Source organism: Lolium rigidum, chromosome 3 (genome assembly GCF_022539505.1).
Source record: "Lolium rigidum isolate FL_2022 chromosome 3, APGP_CSIRO_Lrig_0.1, whole genome shotgun sequence".
NCBI lineage: Eukaryota > Viridiplantae > Streptophyta > Magnoliopsida > Poales > Poaceae > Lolium > Lolium rigidum.
In genome coordinates, this window is record NC_061510.1 from 327,422,489 (window position 1) to 327,446,903 (window position 24,415).

The 24,415-nt window shown below is 45.8% G+C and overlaps 2 protein-coding genes across 2 annotated transcripts; one reads left to right on the plus strand and one right to left on the minus strand.

Moving 5' to 3' along the window:
• The first annotated feature begins 15,052 nt into the window (after positions 1 to 15,052).
• LOC124703852 (ras-related protein RIC1) lies at positions 15,053 to 18,209 on the plus strand. The gene is made up of 8 exons (XM_047236094.1): positions 15,053 to 15,192; positions 15,666 to 15,738; positions 16,714 to 16,761; positions 16,862 to 16,909; positions 16,994 to 17,065; positions 17,149 to 17,304; positions 17,397 to 17,500; positions 17,907 to 18,209. Exons 1-8 carry the CDS (start codon positions 15,179 to 15,181, stop codon positions 18,001 to 18,003), a joined length of 612 nt encoding a protein of 203 aa, XP_047092050.1. The 5' UTR covers positions 15,053 to 15,178; the 3' UTR covers positions 18,004 to 18,209.
• Positions 18,210 to 19,483: 1,274 nt separating this feature from the next.
• Positions 19,484 to 23,388, minus strand: LOC124703853 (uncharacterized protein At1g51745-like). Its single transcript, XM_047236095.1, has 3 exons — positions 22,939 to 23,388; positions 21,237 to 22,189; positions 19,484 to 20,857 (listed from the first exon to the last, which is right to left on the minus strand). The coding sequence occupies exons 1-3, from the start codon at positions 23,145 to 23,147 to the stop codon at positions 19,830 to 19,832; spliced, it is 2,190 nt and encodes a 729-aa protein (XP_047092051.1). The 5' UTR covers positions 23,148 to 23,388; the 3' UTR covers positions 19,484 to 19,829.
• Between the last annotated feature and the right edge of the window lie 1,027 nt (positions 23,389 to 24,415).

Genomic DNA, 24,415 nt, shown 5'->3' on the forward strand with positions numbered 1-24,415 from the left:
ACCGAAGGAAGTGTGGACGGGAAAGCTGCCCGGTTGGCACCAAGGTTAAGATCTCTTATGGGTAAAGCAACACACCTCTGCAGAGTGTAATGAATCATGACCTGTCACTCCTCGTTCCGGGATTTGGAACTGCGAACGCTGCCGGAAAGGAACTCCATGAAGTTCTAGTAAACCGGTGAAGGCTGACGGACATAGTTCTTTGGAATAAAAGCAACCTATTGAAGAAATGTTTATCAAAACCTACATTGGTATTAGACTTTCTGGTCTAATATCGTAGCTAGTGCATTAAACACCTCTTTTCTATAATGAACTTGTTGAGTACGCTCGTACTCATACCACTCTTAAATCCCCGCTTAGATTGTCCGAATCATCCGGAGGAGGACAACGACAACCTGAAGGAGCCGAAGTCATCGGCTATGAAGAACCAGACCTCTCTGGAGGTGTTGAAGGTGTAGACTACCTCATAGTCTACGGAACCGGGGAGGGTTCCGGAGGAGAGCACGTGTAGACCTACCAAGTAGTGTTAGTATCCGAGTAGTACGAACTCTTAGTACTTAACTGCTCGAGGGAAATAAATGTATAATCTAGTAAGACTTGTATATTGTAAGTTAAGTTGGGTCCGCCTCGAACCCAGGAGTATTCCTCTTAGGACCCAAGAGGAGCTCCGTGATGATATGTACTTGTTGCTTGTAATAATAAATGAATGAGTTATGGACCTGCTATGTTCTGTTGTACTACTCTGAGGGATGTAATATTTGCGGATTGGTACTTCGTGAATGTTATATCAACGACTGGCATACTACAACATGCAGTGGCATGCTGGGTCACCACAGTTGGTATCAGAGCAAAAGCTTTGACCTTAGGTTGGAACCTAGTAAATGGGACGAAACGTTAGGAGTCAAATAGGATTAGTAAAGAATTCTCTAAAAATATGGTGTATATTCACTTGAGAATAGAACAATCATATCCTTTAGTGCGATAATTCTTTATTATCTCTATTATGATGCATCATTACTAATATTATATTCTTTCTATTCTACAGCCAACTATGGCAAGTTCACGTCCGGGACGTAACGTGAAAGTGAAGCCATCAAATCTGAGTGAATACGACGGAGGACTCGCAGACATTCTTCGTGCCATGTTACTTGAATTTGGGTGCGATCCCCAAATCCAAGTAATGAAATACTGGTACTACGATGGTCCAGTATTGGCGAAGTGTAGGGTAGGACTAAGACTTCCAGAATCCCTAGGAATGAGTGTAGTGATGCCAGCAGGTGAGGCTAGAACCATCAACACAGCCTACCACGTAGCCATAATGAGAGCCATCACTGATATTCGGGAGCATAAGACGAAGGAGCTTATGGGTTCCGAATTTGCTCATATTCCTCATATGGAGGAGGAAGATGATCCTATGCTTAACCACTTCAAGCTTGCAAAACGCAAACCAGCAGAAGCCGCTAAGTACATGGATAACAGCCGCAACCTACTGTCATTGTTCTTTCAGTTGAACCGACATTTGTCGGGAGCAATTGATACAATGCTGGAAGAGTTCACTGAGCCCAAGGAGGAGACTAAGGGGAAAGAACCAAATGGAGGGTGACGTTCACACACCAGTTTATTCAGCTGGTGATTACATTAGTATTTACTATCCCGAACAACAAACCACACCCATTACACCTAGGTACTTTCCTAGTAGTTCCCATGGAGGATATGAGGGTGGAGAGGAATCCGGAAACAATCAGCGTTCCGAGACTCCTATAGAAAACTCCACAGGTTGGCGTTGGGGATCGGATATCGGAACCCATAGTGATTCAATTAGATATAATCCTGAGATGAACGAGGACGCCACAACCCGGAACCGCAACTATCGAGGTTAATAGGGGAGACGATGAGGAGTATCCGATACCGATCGAGTCGGATACGGATGGTGGAAATACCTATGGCGGAGTCGCGAGGGAGTACACCCGATGGGTGGATTATGATGCATTGAATAACCAGTTCATGAACACAAATTTCTCCCTGGGATCATCCTCTGATTCCGACTACCAGCCGACGGGAAGACCCTATGTTCCAGATTCTGTCAGGAGGACTACACGTTCGACTGGATGGAAGCCTGGGATGTACCGGGAGTGAAGCACGACTAGAGACTACCATGGGAGGCGATACTACAATACAGTAGTACCTCATGTATTGTAGTATGTACTATTTTGTAGAAATTTGTACATATACTTCAATAAGTGAGTTTGCATACTCACATCGCTACTGGGTATTGTAATAAACCACTTAAGTATGTATATACATGGTATATGTTTTGTATGATTTGGATTTGCTTCTTGATTTCCATTGCGTGACTAGTTCTGTGCACAAAGTTGAGCTCAGAAAACTTGCGCATGAAGTAACTATGAGTACCACTTTGTGTTGCAGAACTAGGGGGATATGTCGGGATTGACGGGTGAGGAGAGCGAAGCACAACGCATCGAGCGCGAGGCCAAGCAGAAGGAGGAGGCTGATGAAGCAGCCAGAAACCAGTTTCCACCACCACCACCACCCATGACGCAGCAGAACTTCCTCCAATACATGCAAATGTTGGAGGAAAGGCAACGTATGACGATGGAGCAGCAAAACAAGTTCTTCTAGGAGCTGCTTCAGCAGAACAGGGTGGAGAGGCCAGACAATCAGGGAGTCACTCTATCAGACTTCCAGAATACCAAGCCAATATCCTTCGCATACGCGCCCGAACCAATGGACGCGGAGGATTGGTTGATGGACACTGAGCGAAAGCTCAATACTGTTGGATGCAACGACCTGGAGAAGGTCAGGTATGCAACACACTTGTTGTGTGGACCCACCGCATCTTGGTGGGATAACATAGTAGCCGTTTATCCGGCTGAAAAGGTGTTTACATGGGAAGAGTTTAAGAGGAAGTTCAGGGAATCCAATGTCCCTGAAAGTATAGTGGAATTGAAGCATCGAGAATTCGAGAGTCTCGAGCAGAAAGATAAGGCCATCCTGACTTATGTCAGGGAGTTTTCAAAGCTGTCCCGGTATGCCGTTGAGGAGGTCAACACCGAGGACAAGAAAAAGAAGAGGTTCTTGCGGGGATTAAGTCCCCAGTTCAAGGTACAGCTCAATATGATGAGAGCGACAGAGTTCCAGGAGCTGGTGGATGCAGCCATCACTCTTGAAGATGACTTTAAACAGCTGCAAGAAGAGAAGAGAAAGAAGGCTAAATTTGAGCCTAAGAGATATATCAGCAACAAGCCTAACACTGGCTTGAGTTTCAAACCAAGGTACAACAACAACAGCAACAACAACAGCCGAAGGGGTTCGAATAACCAGCCTATGGCTCAAATTGTTTGCCGTAGCTGTGGAGGCAATGGACACTTTTCCAAGGACTGCAAGAAGCCAAGGATAATATGCTTTGGTTGTCGTAAGGAGGGGCACATGCTTCGGGATTGCCCTAAGAATAAGCAAGGAGGAGGAAACCGAGTAGGAAATACCGGAGGCAATTGGAAGAACAAGAAGCCCTTCGGCAAGTTAAACTGCACCAGCTTGGAGGAGGTGGTGAACTCCGATCAGGCAGTGATAGGTACGCTTAAGATACTTACTCATCCTGGCAAAGTACTTTTTGATACTGGTGCAACTATATCATTCATTTCTCAACAATTCATCATCAAACATGGGATTAGTTGCACTAAGTTAGATACACCTATAACCATACTTTCCGCGGGGGGAACGATAGTAGTAACCCATACCAAACAAGGACAAGTCATTATGATCAATAAATGCGCGTTTGACGCCGACCTGTTCATTTTACCAATGAAGGACATTGATGTCATTCTTGGTATGAACTGGTTAGAAGCTAATGGAGCATTGATCGGCTGTGTGAACAAGACTGTGTCTTTGAAAAGCCCCGATGGAAGTAGAATGATCTACCAAGGAGATAAGCATACACAGATTGAAGTAGAGCTACAACTGAATAGCATGAAGGATGTAAAGTTGGAGGATATACCTGTAGTAAATGAATTCCAGGATGTTTTTCCTAAGGAATTACCTGGAATGCCATCAGATAGGGAGATAGAGTTTACTATCGACCTAATTCCAGGAACAGCTCCGATTGCTAAGGCACCATACAAGATGGGGCCTAAGGAGTTGAAAGAACTCAAGGAGCAATTGGATGACTTGGAACGGAAAGGATTCATTCGGAGAGTATCTCACCATGGGGATCACCTGTTATCTTCGTGGATAAAAGAGATGGAGGCAGAAGGATGTGCGGAGACTACATGAATTTGAATAATGTTACTATCAAGAACAAGTACCCACTTCCTAGAATACAAGATCTATTTGATCAAGTTAGAGGCGCGAGAGTCTTTTCCAAGATTGATCTAAGATCCGGTTATCATCAGATAAAGATCAAGAAGGAAGACGTTCCGAAAACAGCCTTTGTCTCGAGGTACGGACATCATGAATACCTAGTAGTACCTTTTGGATTAACCAATGCCCCAGCAATCTTCATGAATCTTATGAACAAGATCTTCATGCCATGCCTAGACAAGTTTGTCATCGTAGTCATCGATGATATCTTGATATACTCCAAAGATAAAGCTGAATATGCTGAACATCTGAGGATAGTGTTGCAAACACTAAGAGAACATCAAGTCTATGCCAAATTCAGCAAGTGTGAATTTTGGCTAGATCAAGTAGAATTTCTTGGTCATGTTATTAGCAAAGATGGAATAGCTGTTAACCCAAGCAAAGTAGCAGCAGTTTTAGACTGGGAAGCACCAAAGACTGTCAAAGAAATTCGAGGATTCCCCGGAATGGCAGGATACTATCGGAGGTTCATTGAAGGATTCTCCAAGATAGCAGGACCGATGACTAAGCTGTTAAGGAAGAACACACCGTTCGTGTGGTCTGACGAGTGTGAGAAGAGTTTTCAGACTCGAAAGAGAAACTCACCACGAGCACCGGTGTTAGCAGATCCCGGAAGTTGGCAAAGATTACACCGTGTATCGTGACGCATCCAAACATGGATTGGGTTGCGTACTCATGCAAGATCGGAAAGTAATATCTTATGGATCGAGGCAACTCGGACCTCATGAAGTGAACTATCCAACACATGATTTAGAATTAGCAGCAGTAGTATTTGCACTTAAAACTTGGAGACATTTTCTCTATGGAGCCAAGTGTGAGCTCTATACGGATCATAAGAGTCTCAAGTACTTCTTCACTCAGAAGGAACTCAATATGAGGCACAAAAGATGGCTTGAAGTGATCAAGGATTATGATTTGACCATCAATTATACTCCAGGGAAGGCTAATGTTGTAGCAGATGCCTTGAGTAGGAAAAGCACTGGAGGAGTGGAACAAAGAGTTATCACCAGAGTTGAGGAAGGAAATAAGCCAAGCCCAAATACAACTTTGGGAGAAAGAAGCTCATGAAGGACTTTCGGCTTTACAAGTAGCCGATGAGCTAAGTGTTAACTTAAAGAATGAGATAATCATGGGTCAATTGGACGATCCATTCATCGTGGAGGAGATGAGAAGGATAGATGAGGGAAGACCATCAGAATTTCACCGAGGAGAGTCTGGATCATTATGGTTCCAGAAGAGGATTTGCGTTCCGGATAGTGATGAGATCAAGGAAGTTATACTCCGGGAAGCACATCAAACACCATACTCTATACATCCGGGAAGTACAAAGATGTACATGGATCTCAAGGAATTATTCTGGTGGAATAACATGAAGAGAGAGATAGCACAATACGTGGCGGAATGCCATACCTGCCAAAGAGTTAAAGCTGAACATCAAAGTCCGGCAGGAAAGTTACAACCTTTACCAATTCCAGAATGGAAATGGGAAGAGATAGGAATGGATTTCATCACCGGACTACCCATGACTAATAAAAAGAAGGACATGATATGGGTAATCGTGGACCGGTTGACGAAAAGCGCACACTTCTTAGCGAGTAAACCAGCAGGATAAAGGAGAGAAACTCATCGATCTTTACATCAAAGAGATCGTGAGTAAACATGGAGTGCCCAAGAAGATAGTGTCAGATCGAGGATCCGTGTTCACATCAGCATTTTGGAAGCAATTACATGAAGCTTTAGGATCCAAGTTAGACTATAGCACCGCCTATCATCCTCAGACGGGAGGACAAACAGAGAGAACAAACCAGATATTGGAAGATATGCTTAGGGCTTGTGCCCTAGACTTCGGAGGATCATGGGAGGAGCACTTACCACTAGCGGAGTTTTCATACAATAATAGCTATCAAAGCAGCATCAAGATGGCACCATTCGAAGCTCTGTATGGAAGGAAGTGTAGATCACCAATATGTTGGTATGAGGCAGGATCAAGCAAGGAATTCAACCCAGATTATGTCAAGGAAAAGCAACAGATCATTGACATTATAAGAGATAGGCTGAAAATAGCTCAAAGTCGACAGAAGAGCTATGCGGACCAAAAGAGAAGGACATGGGAGCCACAAGTCGGAGACATGGTATACCTTAAGGTAAGCCCAATGAAAGGTCTTCAGAGATTTGGAGTAAAAGGGAAGTTGAGCCCTAGATACATCGGACCTTTCAAGATTCTGAGTCAGAACCGAGGGTTAGCCTTTGAATTGGATCTACCGGGAAGGTTAGCTCAAGTACACAATGTGTTTCATGTGTCGCAACTCAGGAAATGCTTAAAGACCCCAGATGAGCCAGTATCACATGATGAGCTCGAGTTACAACCAGACCTGACTTACATCGAGAAGCCAGCTAAGATTCTCGAGGAGAACTGGAAGCAACTCAGGAATCGAGCCATTAAGTACTGCAAGATACAATGGAAGCATCACCCCGAGAGGGAAGCCACACGGGAAAAGGAAGAAGATCTGAGGAAAACATACCCCGAACTCTTCAGGTATTACAACCACAACTTCGGGACGAAGTTTTCTTTAAGGGGGAAAGGTTGTAATGTCCCAGGTTTAGAGACAATCGAGGGGTAGATTTTAGAAAGGGTTGTGCATTGCATCGTAAATTCTGGGGAAATTTCGCGCTTTTAAAACAAAACTGCATCGAAGGGGGACAAGTTTCTCTCTCGACACCTTACAGGGTTAGGGTTTCGAGAGTGCGACAAACTTGTTTCTCATTCAACTAAGTTAGGGTTTAGAGAAGAGAGGAGAGGTATTGCATTACAACTTAAGTTGCATGATTGAATTCAAACTTAAGTTACATTTGAATTTCAAATTCAAACATTAAAGGAATATCTCATAATTCAAATGTGAGGTAATTCATTAAGCAAATTATAAATAATAAACAATATAAATATAAAGTAAATCTCATTAGAGAAAATTGGAGATTTATTGATAATAAAACAAGATACATTGTCTTTACAATATTCAGATTTAAAATTAAAGAAATTACAACATATTACAAGAATTGACAAAATAGAAAAAGAAAGAAAATTACAATGAAATGAACTATCCTAAACTACAAGTTGATCTTCATGAATTAAATGATCAAGATGATCTTGAGTCTCATCTTGATCATCTCCAAGTCCCTGCATACACACAAACAAAGCAAACAAGTGTTATGCCAAGTGGCATTGCCACTTGGCAGATTAGCAAGAAAATGGTTATTGGAGAGGATATGACCACAAGCTGCCGAGCTGATCCTCTCACAGCCCAAGTCCCAAGCCCAGGACACACACACACAACCTAGCTGCTCACCAGGCTATGTGCATGCACAACAACACACACACAAGCCAGGGGAGTCACCATGTGTTGCCAGGCTTAGCTGTCGACCAGGGAGCAAAGAAAGGATGATATAAAACCTTTTTCCATCCAAACCCTAGTCATTCATCGACAAGCAGCTGGGTAAGTTCACCAGAAACACAAGAACACAAGAACAGGAAGAACAGCCACTGCTGTTCAACCTGCTCAAACAGACACATCACTGAATCAAGTACCACAGGCTTGCAAGGAGGAGCAGGGCAAGCATAAGCACCACACTGAAGCAATCCTCTACATCAGCAACTTATCTAGGAGTTGGAGTGAGGTATACACAAAGGAACCTGAGCAAACACATGCTTTGCTCATCAATAAGCATACCCATGCATCACAGAAGCAAAAAGGGTATGAAACCCTGGATGTATCATCACTTGGTTGCAAAACCATTTGGTGCCAGCAAATAAAACAAAGGCTAGAAGGAAAACGACCAAGGGAACACTGGTTGTGTCAACACAGTGACACAACCAGAGAAATCCATCATGGATTTGATCCTAGTTAGCCATTCAAAGTCACCAAGCACCTAACAGTTTAACTACACCATCAGACAGATAGACCATATGGTGTCTATTCATGTTTGTCAACATCAAAGACCACTGGTAATCCAAAAAGAGATTAACCAGAAGACATTCACAAAGCCACAACAAGCCACAGAGAGGGGGAGCTACCCATGACAGCATCACAAGGCTGCCAGGGCCACCTCAACCCACAGCCAACACTTGAAACCACCACATCATCACCCGGTAGGGTTCGGTAGTGGGCTAGGGTACCCAACCGGTGGTTGGCATCCAGCTAGCCCTAACAAATTCATTGAAATGATCATCATCTGAATCACAGTTCACATCATTCATCCATTTAATAAAGCAAGACAAACAGATAAATGAAGTACACAAGCAATTGACACACCAGAGCCTTGCAGATGATCCAATGGATCATTGCAAGCATCAACTGATGCTTGAGCAAGCACCATCACACACAGGCAAAGCCTGTGTGATGCACACACAACACAGAGTGAGCACCAGATAGTCACAGACAGAGTTACAGCAGCTAATCACCAAGCAACTGGTGATCATATGATCACCAGAGCTTGCTAGCACATGTTACAGGTTGCCATAACCAAGTATAGCATCAATAAATAGCCAGCTACTGAAGAATTACACCCAAGCCATAACGGAATAAACAGATACAAAATTAATGCCTTTATGATTGTATCCAGAAGCACATCAAAGGCATGATGAACCACTGGATCAAGATACACAAGTAAAGCACACAACACTTATCACTGGATAGTGCTGATAAGCCAACAACAATGCTCAATTGAGCATGCTCATGAAATTAAGCACAAGATATAGCACATCAGAGCACTGGCACTTGCAAAATTGCAAGGAATACACACAGTAATCACAGCCAGGGCAAATAATTGAATACACTTGATGATCTAGCAGTAATAACATCAAGGACAAGATCACTAGAATTAAGCAAGAATTGCAAACCTAAAGCAAGCACAGAGCCTAGGAATCTTGCACAGAATCGTGTATAGCATGGCAGGGTAGCACAGCAGTAGTAACCATGGCGGTAGCAGAGCCGACAGATTACGGCGACGGCACGGCGGCATAGCAACACAAGCACATCAGCACATGAGCAGGCTAGCAAGGCACAGCAGCAGCGCATCGTCACGGCAAGCATCTCAACATGGAGATGCGAGCCGATGGCCGAGCAAGACGAAGAGGAGGAGGAGAGAAGTGAGCGAGAGCGAGAGAGGGAGAGAAGGAGGCGATGGATACTCACAGGTGAAGCGAAGCGAAGGGCGCGGCCATGGCGGCCACGGCGGCACACGCCGGGGCACGGCGGCGCCAGGCCAAGCCAGGCCACAGCAGCGCCGCAGCATCAGCACCACCACGGCGGGGCTTGGCGACGCCACAACATCTGAGCGTCGGCGGCGACGGAATCGCCACGGCACCCCATGCCAGGCGACCAGAGGTGAAGGGGGCGAGACGAGCAGACGACGCAGCACAAATCGCCGCGGTGGATCAGAAGCGCCGTTGAACGGCGGTTCAGATGCGCCATACCTCGCTGGCGGCGACGGCCGGAGTCGGCCGGAATAATTCGGCGAAGACGGCGGCGACGCGAGTCGCCAGAGAGCAAAGGGGATTAGGGTTCATCGGGACGGCGCGGTGGGGAGAAGTGTGAGCGACCGCTCGGGTCGGTTGGACCCGAGCTGGTCTAACCCAACCCACTGGACTCCACTGACATGTGGGCCCAGGGGCAATTGTGGCATTTCACAAATTACATAAATTACTGAAACTTGAAAATCCATAGTAAATGTTTAATAGCTCCAAAAAAATAATTAAAAATATGAAAACCACTCAGTATAAAATTCTCTATCATAATAAAATATGAAATGGAATTTTTGAAGACAAACATTATTAAGTCCTAAATTGATGATTAAAATAATCATTTTAAAACAGTTTATAATTTTCAATAATGAAAATAAGTCCATTAAGGTTTTTTGGACTCTAAAAACACCTTGACAACATTTCAAGGTTGTATCTTACCCTAAACAGAGTATCCTTAAATTATTCTTAGTATCAACCTCTCACATGAAATAATAAGACATCGGAAGGGGGAACAAACCCTAAAACTGGAATCATGCATAATTGCTTCTTTAACCATTGCCCTTATCGGACAATGATGCTATTTTTCAGCAACGAGAGGACAAGGGTCAGTCCACACCATCCAACTGCAACACTTTGCAGTGTTCAGGCAAGTTCATCACTTGCTCATGTCATTCGAGTATTTTTACCAAATTACTTACAAAGTACTATGTTTATCACTATTGCATAAAAAGGCAAAACCACTATTTTCATAACTATGAATATGACTTAGTGGTGGGCAATGGAACCATGGATTGTGTTGATATGGTGGAGGTTCCATTGCAAGGGTTTATATCCATCTAGGATTAAACAACAAATGTCGTCCAGTGATTCTTGTGCCGTAATACCCGTGTTAACCATAAGATCCGGAGTGGGACGGAGTAGTCAAAAGTGTTTCCACCTCACGTTCATCAACGGATGCGCATTACTGTAGGCACTTGATCTCGAGAGACAAGATGCAGGGGGACCCGTAGAAGTCCCCACGTAATGTGGTCTATGATGGGTTGCAACTGCCGGCGAAGGAATGTATGATAGAGCTCTGCATTGTCGTCGTGGTCGGGGTCCATCCTTAATTGGTGTAAGAGGACCGGCGAGGACCCAGGGTCGGAGATTGCAACAAAGGGTGGGTGTTCGAGGTAGCGGAGGAACATGATTGGCTAGACCTTATACCGGGCCTCACACCAAAGGAAGTGTGGATGGGAAAGCTGCCGGTTGGCACCAAGGTTAAGATCTCTTATGGGTAAAGCAACACACCTCTGCAGAGTGTAATGAATCGTGACCTGTCACTCCCTGTTCCGGGATTTGGAGCTACGAACGCTGTCGGAAAGGAACTCCATGAAGTTCTAGTAAACCGGTGAAGGCTGACGGACATAGTTCTTTGAAATAAAAGCAACCTCTTGAAGAAATGTTTATCAAAACCTGCATTGGTATTAGACTTTTTGGTCTAATATCATAGCTAGTGCATTAAACACCTCTTTTCTATAATGAACTTGTTGAGTACGCTCGTACTCATACCACTCTTAAATCCCCTGCTTAGATTGTCCGAACCATCCGGAGGAGGACAACGACAACCACGAAAGAGCCGACATCATCGGCTATGAAGAACCAGACCTCTCCGGAGGTGTCGAAGGTGTAGACTACCTCATAGTCTACGGAACCGGGGAGGGTTCCGGAGGAGAGCACGTGTAGACCTACCAAGTAGTGTTAGTATCCGAGCAGTACGAACTCTTAGTATTTAACTGCTTGAGGAAATAAACATATAACTTAGTAAGACTTCTATATTGTAAGTTGAGTTGGGTTCGCCTCGAACCCAGGAGTATTCCTCTTAGGACCCAGGAGGAGCTCCGAGATGATATGTACATTATGCTTGTAATAATAAATGAATGAGTTATGGACCTGCTATATTCTGTTGTACTACTCTGAGGGATGTAATATTTGCGGATTGGTACTTCGTGAATGTTATATCAACGACTGGCATACTACAACATGCAGTGGTATGCAGGGTCACCACACTATCCATGGCGGCGCAAGGGCCGATGTTGCCCGGAATGGCAATTTGACCTTGGAGAAGCTCTGGGAGCGAAAGGGGAAGGGGGTTGGTCACGGACGGGGTGCACCAGCCATGGCATCGGCCTCTCGGGCGAAGGGAGGATCCCAGGCGAGGTTAGGTTTAGGCACAGAGGGGCGCGCCGTCTCCTAGCGTGAGGAAGGGGAAAGTGGGAGGAAGAATCCAGAGAAGGGGGGCACGCGTTGACTGCAACGGCTGGCCCAGCCAGCGTAGGAGGCCCAGACAAGGCAGGGCACAGATCAGACGTCATCCCAGGCACGGGTGGGCTGGACGGCCCATGTGACAGAGACGCGGAACGATCCAAAAGAGCGGACGAGCGGGAAGAAAGAACTTGGCGATGAGTTGATCATGGCGGAGACCACCTAGCGAGACCAAGAACCTAGTGATCCGAGGTGACGCCACAACAAAGCGGAAGATGTCGTTTGCGAGCTCAAGAACAGCAAAGCTTTCAAATGGAGATCCAAGCCAAAACCGAAGCATACTACGAACAGAGGAAACTTGAGTAGGTTGGTGGTCTCCATGACTCACTGCGATGAACACCGGGGACGGGGCAAACAACAGTGAACCATGGGCGACCGTAGAGCATACCAGGGAAGATAAGTTTTCCAGCGTGAATTGCAGGAACGCGTCGCCCGGGGTCGAGAAGGGGTGCGGCAGAGCTTGAGGATCCAGCGCCAGAAACCCAGGGAGCTGCTTGGTGAGGAAGCCTTGTGCGGGAGTCGACTTGGCAACAAGCACAACCGGCGAGGGAGCAGCAGGAGGCGAGGCAGAAGCTGGGCGCCCCGAGCTGGTGTCGAGGAGGATCGCCGTCGACCCTAGCGGACCGTCAGCCGGAACACACGGCCCACCTGGCCGTGGTACCTCAGTGGTCGCAGGAGCTCCAGAAGCAGTGGGCGGCGTCGGGGTGCAAGCCGCCTGCGTCGACGGCCCGACCGCGTCGTTGCTCCGCCGCGAGGACACCGAAGGGGAGGGCGACGGCAGGGGAGGTGGTGGGTTGGTTTGGTGGCTAGTCCTAGTGCTCGGGAGGGAGCTACCGGCGGCCGAGAGGGCGGCGGGCGCAGGGTCGCCTTGGTCGCCATGGGCATCGCGAGAGCCCATCCGACTACCGTCCTTCAACCCGGAGCAGTCAACTCATAGAGAAGGGGTAAAAGCCTCCCTACCACGCAGTACTCTCTATGTCCATCTCTCCCTTGGAGTCATCAACGCCATTCGTTTGAAATTCAGAAACGATGGCATCTACTCTAATCTTCATCCTTACAAGGCCCTCATCTTAATCTCCATGAATGTATTTTACTATTTTTTCAAAAACAAATGTAGTTCCTTTTAAGAAGGTACACCCTCCAATCGTGTTTAATGAACGCGGAACAGTGCACGCCCGCGTCAATTAAACACGATCGGAGTTAGTAGTTTTATATAGGACAGTGCTACACGGTGCTATAGCACCAGTTAGTCTTACGGAGTGCCTTCCGTGTCTGAATGTATTTATATCTGAAAAAGGAAAGTGGTCCTATCCCTGAAAGCGACATGTGTACCCAAAAAAAGAAAGCGGTTCACAGTCGGGTAGTTTTTCCGCATCCCTTGTCCCGTCTGCCCCTCTGTCATTTATTTTGACCGAATATTTTTTTGACCGGCCCTCTACCATCTCTTAAACTGGATGCATAAATGTTACAAATATGTAGTACTTAGGAATAATTACATCTAGAACTGAAATAATTACATCTAGAACTCAAAAAATTACATCACAAGAAGAAAAGGTTTAGATAGATTTGTAATTTACATGTAGATGGGCACACCGAAAAATTGCATCCAGGGATTGATAAACTATATCCAAAATCTGGCACTAAAGCTTTATGTAAATAATAAATTACATCCAAAATCGGGGGGAAAATACACCTTGATATTTCCATCATTTAGATGTAAAAAAGGATAAAAATTACATCTATTTTCAAAATAGTTACATCCAGAATTGTAGCGAAGTTACAATTATTACATCCATCTATGGATCTGGATGAAGAAACAAGAGAATGCCAAAATTGTTTCTCACCTTGGTGCAGCGTGAGGTTGTTGAATTAGAGTGGAAAAGCACTTGGGACATGGGAGTCCGCCCTCACAATCGTCCGCTGGCGGTGGACGACATCCGGGAACGGGGAGGCGCCGGCGACAGTCGTCGAGGCGGCGGAGACGCGCCCGCTGCTGTGGCCTGGGGCGGAGGCGAAGACATGTCGGGCGTTGGTGCTACGTACGCATCGGCGGTGCCAAGTCGAGGAGAGCGCGCGACATACTGAGAGAGGCGAGGCCGGACTGGCGCAAGATAACGAGGTCGGGGCGGCCATGGCGCCCATGCAGGAATCGAGGGCGAACCTCTCGGGATGTAGGGGAAGGGAGAGGAGAGGCGGCGGAAGAAAGCAGTGAGCGAGACTGGGCGAGCACGTCCGGCAGGGTGGCGCGGTGGTCGGCGGAGAGGAGGTCGACTGGAAGGGAAAGATGGTACGGGCTACAGGCTCTCGGGAGATCGTGGTGGACTGGAGGGGATAAGGCTTGCGTTGTGTGGACGAGAGAAAGCCATGTGCGGGGTTGAACCGCTTTATCTAGTCCGCTCAATGCAGATCGAACGCGCGAGAGACAGGAGCACTGCCTAAGACATCACGGTGCCCTGGCACGAATTAGATTTCAGGTTTTATATAAGGGCACATATCCTTTTTGTTCTTTGCATATCCCGCGAAAGTGCCATCTAACCGTGGGCTGAACTGGCCCAGTACGGCCCACTGCTGTGCTCTCCAGACCCTCCACGAGACATGAAACATCATTTTTGTAGGCCCGTCAGGAACCGGGCCTGTGCAGCACATTTGGCCCAGCCTACCGCCTAACGCCGTGGTGGTCCCGGCGGAGCGGAGACTCTCAAGTCTGAACAGCGGAAGCAAGCAACCACCGGGCTGGCGGCAGGTGGTCGTGGGATGCGTGGCCGTGGCCTGGACTCCACGAGACGTGCCCCACTCTACAACCCGGAGACCCAACCTTTTTTATTCCACCTTCCTTTCCTTTCCTTTCTCCCCGTGTTCCTTCCCCCACACCCACCTTCTCCCCAAATTCTCACCCTCCTCGTCACCGGTCGTCTCCCAGCAAATCGCCCGCCGACGTCCCTCGCTCCCTCGCCGCCCCGGACCACCGCAACCGTCGCCGCCATGAACCCCGAATAGTACGTCCCTTCTCCCCTCCTCTCTACCTACCCGCTTGGAATTCCATAACCCGTCGTGGACGGAGTTCTACTACTACTACTACTACTAGTTCCCGTCTCGCCCGATCTCGCCGTCGGGCGGCTCCGACGGCCGCCGATTCGCGCCCCGATCGTGGATCTACTCACTCCCTGCCGTTAACCGCTTGCGTCGTACGATACTGGATCTACCTGTCCTAGCCTCCAAACTCGCCGGAGGTAGCAGCGGCTTCTCCGATGCGCTTCCCCTTCTCCCCACCCTACCAGATTCGCTCGATCGCGCTGCTCCCACGGACTGGATCGAGTTTTCCAAGCTGTAGATAGATTCTAACGTTTAGATGACGTGCCCTGCCGTCCTCCTTCACGAGACGTTGCGTGCGTTGATAGCTACCGTGTATTACCATCTTATTATCACCACGCAGGATCTCATGAGTTTCTACCGCGTGATTTTTCTGCAGTGACTACCTGTTCAAGCTGCTGCTCATCGGGGACTCCGGCGTCGGGAAGTCTTGCCTGCTGCTCAGGTTTGCGGTAAGGATTGCTTCCGACTCTATCTCTTCTCCTTGAGTAAACTCTGTTTCTGTAGATATGCTACTATAAGGCCAGCAGGCTCTAAAAATATATAGAGAGATACTTCTAAACTCTGTTCAATTTAATTTCAGTGGACCTCTCGTGACAGCTCAGCATAAATACTGTTACACAATCAAACGTTAGTACTAATAACATCTGTAGCAGGGATAGGCGTTATTAGTAAGCAATAGATAGATTTTCTTCCCCGTGTTTTACTCATGAAGTTGGTGGGAACCATGCATGTGTTTGCTTTCTGTTCCAACCAGGCCTGCCATATTACTTGGGCCTTACCTAAATATAGGCAGGGTCTGCTGGGGACAACAAACACACCTCACATGTTTTCCCTTTAGTGGGACGGACATTTCTTGGTTTCGTAGGAATTTTTCCCAGGAAACAGTTCACTTCTCTGTGCGTACACAAACAGTTCCCTTATCAGAATAAGAAAGCATCATATCACTATCGTAGGATTTGATCTCCCTGCAGTTTTATAGGAAAGTACTAACCAAATGTGGCACTAGATCAGCTACTAAATGGGCCCTGGCTAGGATTTTTCCTTTTTTTGTCGTTTGTCAACTTAGATAACATTTTCTCTATTCTCCCACACCTGCATCATCGACTAGTTCAGAACAAAAGTTTTGCATATTGTTTTGCATTATATAGTATATTATTATGAAATAAGAAGAGCCTAGCATGTGTATCCATTAGCCAGAAGCTTGCCAAAACAAAGAATTTTATAGCCAAGTAACTGATCTTTGTATATTATCTAATCTCAACAACATTCAGTGTGGTCAACTATCTCATCCTTTTGAGCATATAGTACAAAACCTTCTAGAGAGCATATGATGGCAACTGTGTTCCTATTGTACATCAACTTTTATCAACTATCTCCTTTTTTCAATGCGAGGAAGTGAGGATCTTACTTACCAAATTTTACAGGATGATTCATATCTGGAGAGCTATATCAGTACTATTGGTGTTGACTTTGTAAGTTTCTTTGTGAGCTTAAATGAAGTTCAGTTTCTGTGCATGCATATATGTGTCCTGTTTATCGTGTACAGCCTTTTCACTATCTTTGACTTGCTAGAAAATCCGCACTGTTGAGCAAGATGGGAAGACAATCAAGCTGCAAATCGTACGTAACCCATTGTATTGAAGGCCCTGCATTATCATTACGTATTTGGAGGTTCAGTTCTGATGTCTGCTTCTTGTTCTTCAGTGGGATACTGCTGGCCAAGAGCGATTTAGAACCATCACAAGCAGCTACTACCGTGGTGCCCATGGCATCATTGTGAGCTCTCTTGACATTTTTCATTATATATCTCCACTATGTTAACATCCATGCTTGATAGTAATGTACCTTGTGTTCTGTAGGTCGTTTATGATGTGACTGACCAAGAGAGCTTCAACAACGTCAAGCAGTGGCTAAATGAAATCGACAGGTATGCTAGTGAAAACGTGAACAAGCTTTTGGTGGGGAACAAATGCGACTTAGCTGAGAGCAGAGTAGTTTCTTACGAGACTGGCAAGGTAACTTCTGTAAATCCACTACCCTTGCTTATAGTTCCTACAGGTGATGCAAGTTATCGTTAAATTCACACACTTGCCGCTGTTGATCACAGGCCCTTGCTGATGAGATTGGAATACCATTCCTGGAGACAAGTGCCAAGGATGCAACAAATGTGGAGAAGGCATTTATGACCATGGCGGCAGAGATAAAGACAAGGTAACAACATAATGCATTTTATGGATTCACCGAGTCGGCAGCTTTGTGCTGTCATACTCATTCTGGATGCATGAGAGAATTAAACAGTAACAATGCATAGATGACTCCTTACAGAAATGCATCTTGTATATATCTACTGCTAAGTGTTGCGATGTACTATCTTGTTTCTTTTTCTTTGACACATGCTTTTTACCTCTGCATGTCAGAGATGTCTTATTTTCTCTGTTGACTCGGTACTGTTATTTTTTTTAAAAAGTGGTTCATTTTGCAAGCCAGGACAGCTAAATCAATAATGCAAGATAATGTCATGTAATTTGATTATAACTGCCACAATGATTTTTAGTTGTTATATTTACTCAAGCATATGTACCGTAAACTAATAATCTCATTCTCTTCTTTTGAACAGGATGGCAAGCCAGCCTGCTGCAAATGCTAGCAAGCCTGCGACCGTGACAATGAAGGGTCAGCCTGTTGCGCAGCAAAATGGTTGCTGCTCGTCTTGATCGTCAAGATCACTGTAGCGGGCTTGCAAAACTCAATTGGTTGCTCTTCCCCTGTAAATTAAGTATACTACTACCGTGTCGTATGTTGGAAGAAGTGTTATGCCCCCTTAACTGTAATGGTGCAGCAGATGCTGCGGCCTGTTTTAGCTGACTGTTCATATTGCTATGTTCCAAGTGGTGGTTTATGTTCAACCTCATTCAATTAATGTTTCATGTCCCCATGTTTTCAAAAAATGCAGCTAATTAGTTACGGTGAACGATTGTAGAACTGGGATAATGTATACAGCGGTGTATTCGTTACCTGCTTAGTCAGTATTCAGCAATATGTTAACGGCAACTCCACTGCAGACCAAGCAGTACCTAATTCAGAGAAAGGATAGAATGAGTAGGCACCGATATGAATTTGATATGTACAGACAAACAAGGAGAGTTCGTGCACCAATTGAGGGTTAGTTACCGCATTGATCTTTGCAATGTCCAGTGAGATGAGGAAACGATTAGGGACATGTTTGATCAGCTGGATGCTGTCTATCCCAATTCGACATGGAATGACGGATACGGTTGCTTGGCATTTTGACAAGGGGATGTTCTCGATGAAATCCCGCTACCAGTTAGGGGTAAGGTTGCATGATAACAAACTGGGTAGTGATGCGAGTTCCCTTCAGAAAAATCTCGCATATGGAACTTTGCATGGGAATGTGTACGATTTTGTGTGTGGAGATTAAGCAACAACAGTCTGCCCACGAGAACGAAGATTGAACGGAAGAAAATTGAACTTGACACCGCCAGATGTGCTATAGAGTTGATGAAGACTGGGCCATCTGTTCATAAAATGCAAGAAAGTGAGAGCGGGTGTTACTAATGATTTTTATTTCAAAAAACGGACGAGAAAGCTCGCCTTTTTTCTTTATGCAACTAGCCCAAAGGCAAAAACAAAAGGAACACTCACATAAAACCCACTAACTTGCACCTTTCCGCCTCTTCAACAATGGCGTCAAGGACTAAAGCTTCAGGTTTGGAATTCTGATTGAAGATCCTCTTGTTCCTCTCGATCCAAATGTTGCGAAGCTCTAGGAGGAAGAGTGAGCGGACCTGGGGAGCCAACTTCTCAGGCCAGGTGACAGTAACTCTCGGCCACCAATCCATGAGATTCAGTCACCAAGTGCGCCAAGGAAGGGCGGCCCAAACCTTTCAACACCTCAAACAAGATAAGAGATGGCATTCCAAAGATGAAGGAATTAGACTATAGCCGGCACAGACAACCCAGCAGAGAGGGTGTTGCAGAGAGGCTGAGGTAGAGTGTGTGGGTTGGGCCGATGATGTCCCAAACTTTGTTACTGAACTTGTTGCCAGCAAATCTGCTGAGCTCTCTGGTTAATGGATACCCATTTCTATGTAAAGAAAAACACTATCTAGCATAAAGAGCATCTCCCATTACCATTCATACATCCAAATCTCCAATAGCTTGCACGCTTGCAAAGACCAACAAGACTTTGCTTAGGGCTATGAATCTAAATTTCAAGATTTGGCAAAAGTCAAGTTTTCTATCAGCGAAAAGAAACACTAATTCTGCTTATTTCCTTCCCTGCTTCCACCATCAGCGCACAGCTACTCATGCTGCTTATTTCCTTCCACCATGGGGATGTCCCCAACACAGCGGTGGGTAATGACCAATTGCCTACTGGAATTACGGATTACAACCAGATAATAGTCATATTAACATGCCAGGCATCAAACTTTAAAAAATTATAGCGACTAATGTACATGAAAAGCTAGTAAATGTATGATCAGGGTCTTTCTTTAATGCAAAGCCCTGGCGGAGCACCTCAGGTTCCTGATCTCACTGGAAAGCTTAATGCTTCATTGATCCGACTGAAAACAAGTCGAACCGGGATGCAGGCAATTGTGGATCCACCAATTTTCCGAACTAAAGTATTCCTTCTAGCACTTTCTCTACGACTGCTGGCAAAAGATGAGAGCCTGCGCATTTTCCTTGGCGAAGCTTCTGATTTCTTGGTATGTGGCCGCCATGACTTATCCACGTCATGCTCAGCTTCTGATTTCTTGGTATGTGGCCGCCAAGACCTATCCATGTCATGCTCCGAGACCTTTTTGCGCCCACTGTGTTTTGATCTAGATGCATGTGATGATCTTTGCTGACGTGGTTCTGCAACTTCGCTCTTTATCAAGTGGTTAAGATTGCTTCTTGCCAGATGGTGATTATCTCTACTTTCCACTGGACAACTATCATCCAAAACCACAACAGGTAAAGGGAACCCCAGAACAGGTTTACGATTCCATTGACTCATGAGGGAAACAAGAGGCGCACGGTGACCCTTGTAGGTTCCTTCAGCTGCCAACTCAACATCATAAAGTTTATAGTCTGTACGTACACTCTTGGTTGGCTTTACCACGGAGCATCTTGGAGATGCTGCCTTAACTTTCTCAGAGTATGATTGGCTGCTTAGAGTTTCAGATGACTCATCATGCTCAGGTCCGCTTTCAGCATACTGTTGCCCCATAATACCAGCACCACCATCTGGAGGAACTAGCACAAATTTCGTGTTATTTCCCAGATCAGTGGGCTTACATAAAGAAGCACTTCCCGCTCTTGCCTCCAACCCAGTAACATCTTCGTCTTGTTCCTTGCACTTTATTGTCTTCTCGTACTGTTGCACCAGCAAATTCTTATTGATGTTGCAGCTTACTGGAGTTGTCTGTATGTTTCTGTTCTTCGAACTTGTATTATCATGAAGTGAGGGTATGCGCTCTTTGCTATAGTCAGTGGTCTGAGTACTGCGTTTTAAGATCTCATCCTTCACAGCTGCACAAGATCCATAAGTGTGCAAATGGCCTGACAAAATATCAGTTGAGAAGCATTAAGCAGTAAGTTATGTGGTAGACAGTGCAAAAAATGGACACACATTGCAACAAAATTGGTAACTTCCATCAAAATAAGTGAATGGAATGATGGATGTGCACATTAAATGAAATATGGAAGACCTGGCTGATGCCAATGCCTGAAGTAATTCACCTCTAACACACGATCGATTTGATTACAAAGCATGGAGCAAGTTACTCTACAATACTGGTGTCGTAAAACCTTTTATCACAAGTTGCTCAAAGAGTACTAAAAGCACATGTGCTGTTCTTGCCATCTTGCGTATCTATCTGCTAATGGCCATAAAAGTATAATGCAACTGAAAAGAAGGGAAGCAGTACTATGTGTGTACCTTCAGCCGTGACAGCCTCCTCCATAGTAAGGGGAGCATCAAGAAATTCATCATCATCAGAGCGATTAGTGTATAATGCATCTGCTAAGGTCTCGACACTTGAAGCGCCTGAGCTGTGGGAACAATTTACATTCTCTGACAACGCAGATCCCCCCCTATTTGATTCGAACACATTGGACAGTTTGTGTCCAGGGTACTGGACAGAAGACTGCCTTGACGGGTCCCAATATGATGGAACTGTCAGGGGTGAATCTTCACATAACTTAGACAGAGGACGTTGCCTATCTTTATGCCTCGAATTTTCATAAGCTTGCCCAATATTGGATCGTTTCCTTTTCGTCAATGAATGAGACTGATTACTCCTGTTTATTCCATCGGTGCTATACAAGTCATAGCCAAAGCTTGGCCCACTTTCAAAAAGAGGTAGATCCTGATACCCATTTGAAAAAGAACCTGCACTTGACTTCTGCTTTGGAACAGTATTGGATCCAATAAGGTCTCTCATGCGCCGGAATCCTTTACCTGTATCATCCTGACGTTTTTTTGATGACTTCCTTTTCTTCTTTGATGATGAAGCATACCTTGTGCTTGAAGAGGATATATTTTGTGGCAGTTTGAACAATGAGGCCTGAGATGAACCTTGAGCTGAGGTTTCTTCAATACCATACATATCTGTTTCAACATGAGAAGATCTTTTGTTTTTAGACTTTGCTGAATAGGTGTTCTGGGATGCACACATTGCATCATCCATGTCATCTTCATCTTCATCTGGAAAGCGAGATCTTTCGATTTCAAGGGCATGCATAATGGCATCCTCTCTGCGAACATACTTTCCTTCATTGTATGTCCTCTTTTGCTGGCGAGCTAAAAGTTTTGCTTTTTCTATACACTCTTCATATTCCCCACACCGGAATGCCTTGACACGCCTAGACTTCTCGAGATTATACCAGTCACTGTGATGAAAGTCAAATAAACAAGATAAAAAGATCAGACTTAAGATGCAAGAATAAAAACATAATAACCTTGTTGCAAATAAATGATGCAAAATGTGAGTAGAGAAAAATGGAAAACTCTTTTCGAACCAATGTAAAGAAAATATGCAAGGGTAAAGGAAGTAAAGAAATATTAATGTACAAATAATGAAGTGTAAAATAGGCAGACACGACAGGACATCATCAGCTAATCACATACAGGAAATTTTGCTCCAAGCTAAGCTCGAGAAACCTTTTCAAACTATGCAGGACAATATTGTCAGATATAATCACCACATTTCCACATAAAAAATAAATCTAAAAATTAGTGCATGACACTTTTTTCTTGGTATACAGAGAAACGTAGAATGTTTGTCACCTAATTGTCCTAGTTTTGGTTTTTTGGTTGACATTTTGGTGGGCAAATAGACAGTGGGAGTCAATGATGTGAACCTAGTTTTCACTATCTCCAAGTCTGGGCAGAAACTGAGTACTAGTACTACTCGATGCCCCCAATGGTAGCAAGAACACATCTGCTGCCAATCAGCATCGTTAGCTGTAGTGTAAGGCATCGATGGCAACATCGGAAGAAAAGAAAATCGTTTCGTGAAAACTAGGTGAATAACCAACGACAGCACGGATCATCTGAATAGATCGAATCTACTATGCATCCACAAGCGCAAGAAAGAAACAGCGACAAGAGATAAGAAAAGAGGGTTTGTACTACGGACATGCTGCCGTCGGGGCGGCCGAGGAGCTTGATGGGCGTTCCGGCGGAGCGGGGCGGAACGACACAGTTCTCGGGGAGCTCGTCCTGGCCGAGGATCCGGCCCGGCCACCAGGATCCGTTGCGGCGGCGCACCCAGACTAGCGCCCCCACCTCCGCGTCCGCCCCCGTAACCCCGGCGGGGAACTCGTCTTCTCCACCGACGCTTCCCATCCCGGCGCCGCCACCACCCTCACCGCCCCACCACCATCACCCGCCCCTCCTCCTCAGACAAAAAATTGATCAAGCCAATAACGACTTTCTTGTCCAAGAACGCGAGGAGGAAAGCGGATAAAACCGGCAAAGGCGCGGAGGCGGCGCTCAGCGAGCGCGAGCGGCGGCGGGTGATGCAGCTCCGGTTCCCCGTGGAGGCTGAAGGTCTCCGTGCTGTGGAGAAGTAGAAAGGGGAGGGGAGGGGAGGTGAGGTGTGTGGGGGGTCTCGCCGTCTGGGGAAGAGAAAGGAAAGGGAGGTTTGGGTCCTTCTAAGCGACGGTTGGGCTTTTTCCTCGCTCGGCCCGCGGGTACCCGGCCTCTGTTGACCCGCAAGCCCATTTCGCTCATCTTGCGCTTAGGGCAACAAAACTCATCACGACACCTGGATTTGAGAGAGAGGGGAATGTTGCAGTGAAAACCCAAAGTTTCAAAATAACATCCAAAAAATACTTATATATGTCAACCCGCTCACCTAAATTTTCGAAGGCGCCTTCTTGAGAAGCTACGGGGAGGAAAACCATTGTGAGAACCTCGCTTTATGGGGACAACACACACGGTTTTTGTTGTGCCTATCAAAGAGGACATTCTTAACTTGGCCAAGATTCTTCAAAGCTTAGGTGAGGTTGTCGGGTTGTGCGCTAACTTTCTAAAATGCTTTTTTCTAAAAAAAACTTCCTAAAAAAGCTTCGTTGTCCCCATCTGTTGTGGCGACATCGACATCGACGCCATCCTCGGTGGCTTGCCAGTCACTCAAACCACGTTTCCCCTGATTTACCTTTGATTGTCGCTTTCGGTGTGGAATCTAAAACAGGTTGACTTCCAACACTTGAGGATAAGTGTATCGTAAAGTTATCACCATGGAGCAACAAGTACATCACCACGGCCGACCGTACGGCTCTAGTTAAGTTATTCATCACCTCCCAAGCGATCTATTACCTCATTCCCCTTGTGGCTCTGTCGGGCACTATCAACTACATCAACAAGCTCAAGCGGGCTTTTCTTTGGCCTGCCAAGGCCACAACCAATCGTGCTAAGTGAAAAGTTAATTGGATTTGGTGCGTCGTCCCAAAGAGGTTGGCAGCCTTGGGGTCATGCACTTGGAAAACTTTGCCACGGCTCTTCGCCTTTATTGGCCATGGTTGGAGCGGAAGGACTATTCCCAAATTTTGGGTTGGTTTCGGGAAAAATCCTCTAAGGCCATTTCCACCACGGGGACGCATCGCGTCCGC

Bases quoted from the DNA above. Each gene is read 5' to 3' on its own strand.
- LOC124703852 (XM_047236094.1), top strand. The intron at 16,762-16,861 runs GTAAGTTTCTTT...TTGACTTGCTAG, and splicing joins GTACTATTGGTGTTGACTTT to AAAATCCGCACTGTTGAGCA. The intron at 16,910-16,993 runs GTACGTAACCCA...CTTGTTCTTCAG, and splicing joins AGACAATCAAGCTGCAAATC to TGGGATACTGCTGGCCAAGA.
- LOC124703853 (XM_047236095.1), bottom strand. From the start codon at position 23,147: ATGGGAAGCGTCGGTGGAGAAGACGAGTTCCCCGCCGGGGTTACGGGG. The intron at 22,190-22,938 runs GTCCGTAGTACA...CTTTCATCACAG, and splicing joins GGCCGCCCCGACGGCAGCAT to TGACTGGTATAATCTCGAGA. The intron at 20,858-21,236 runs GTACACACATAG...ATATTTTGTCAG, and splicing joins GGAGGCTGTCACGGCTGAAG to GCCATTTGCACACTTATGGA.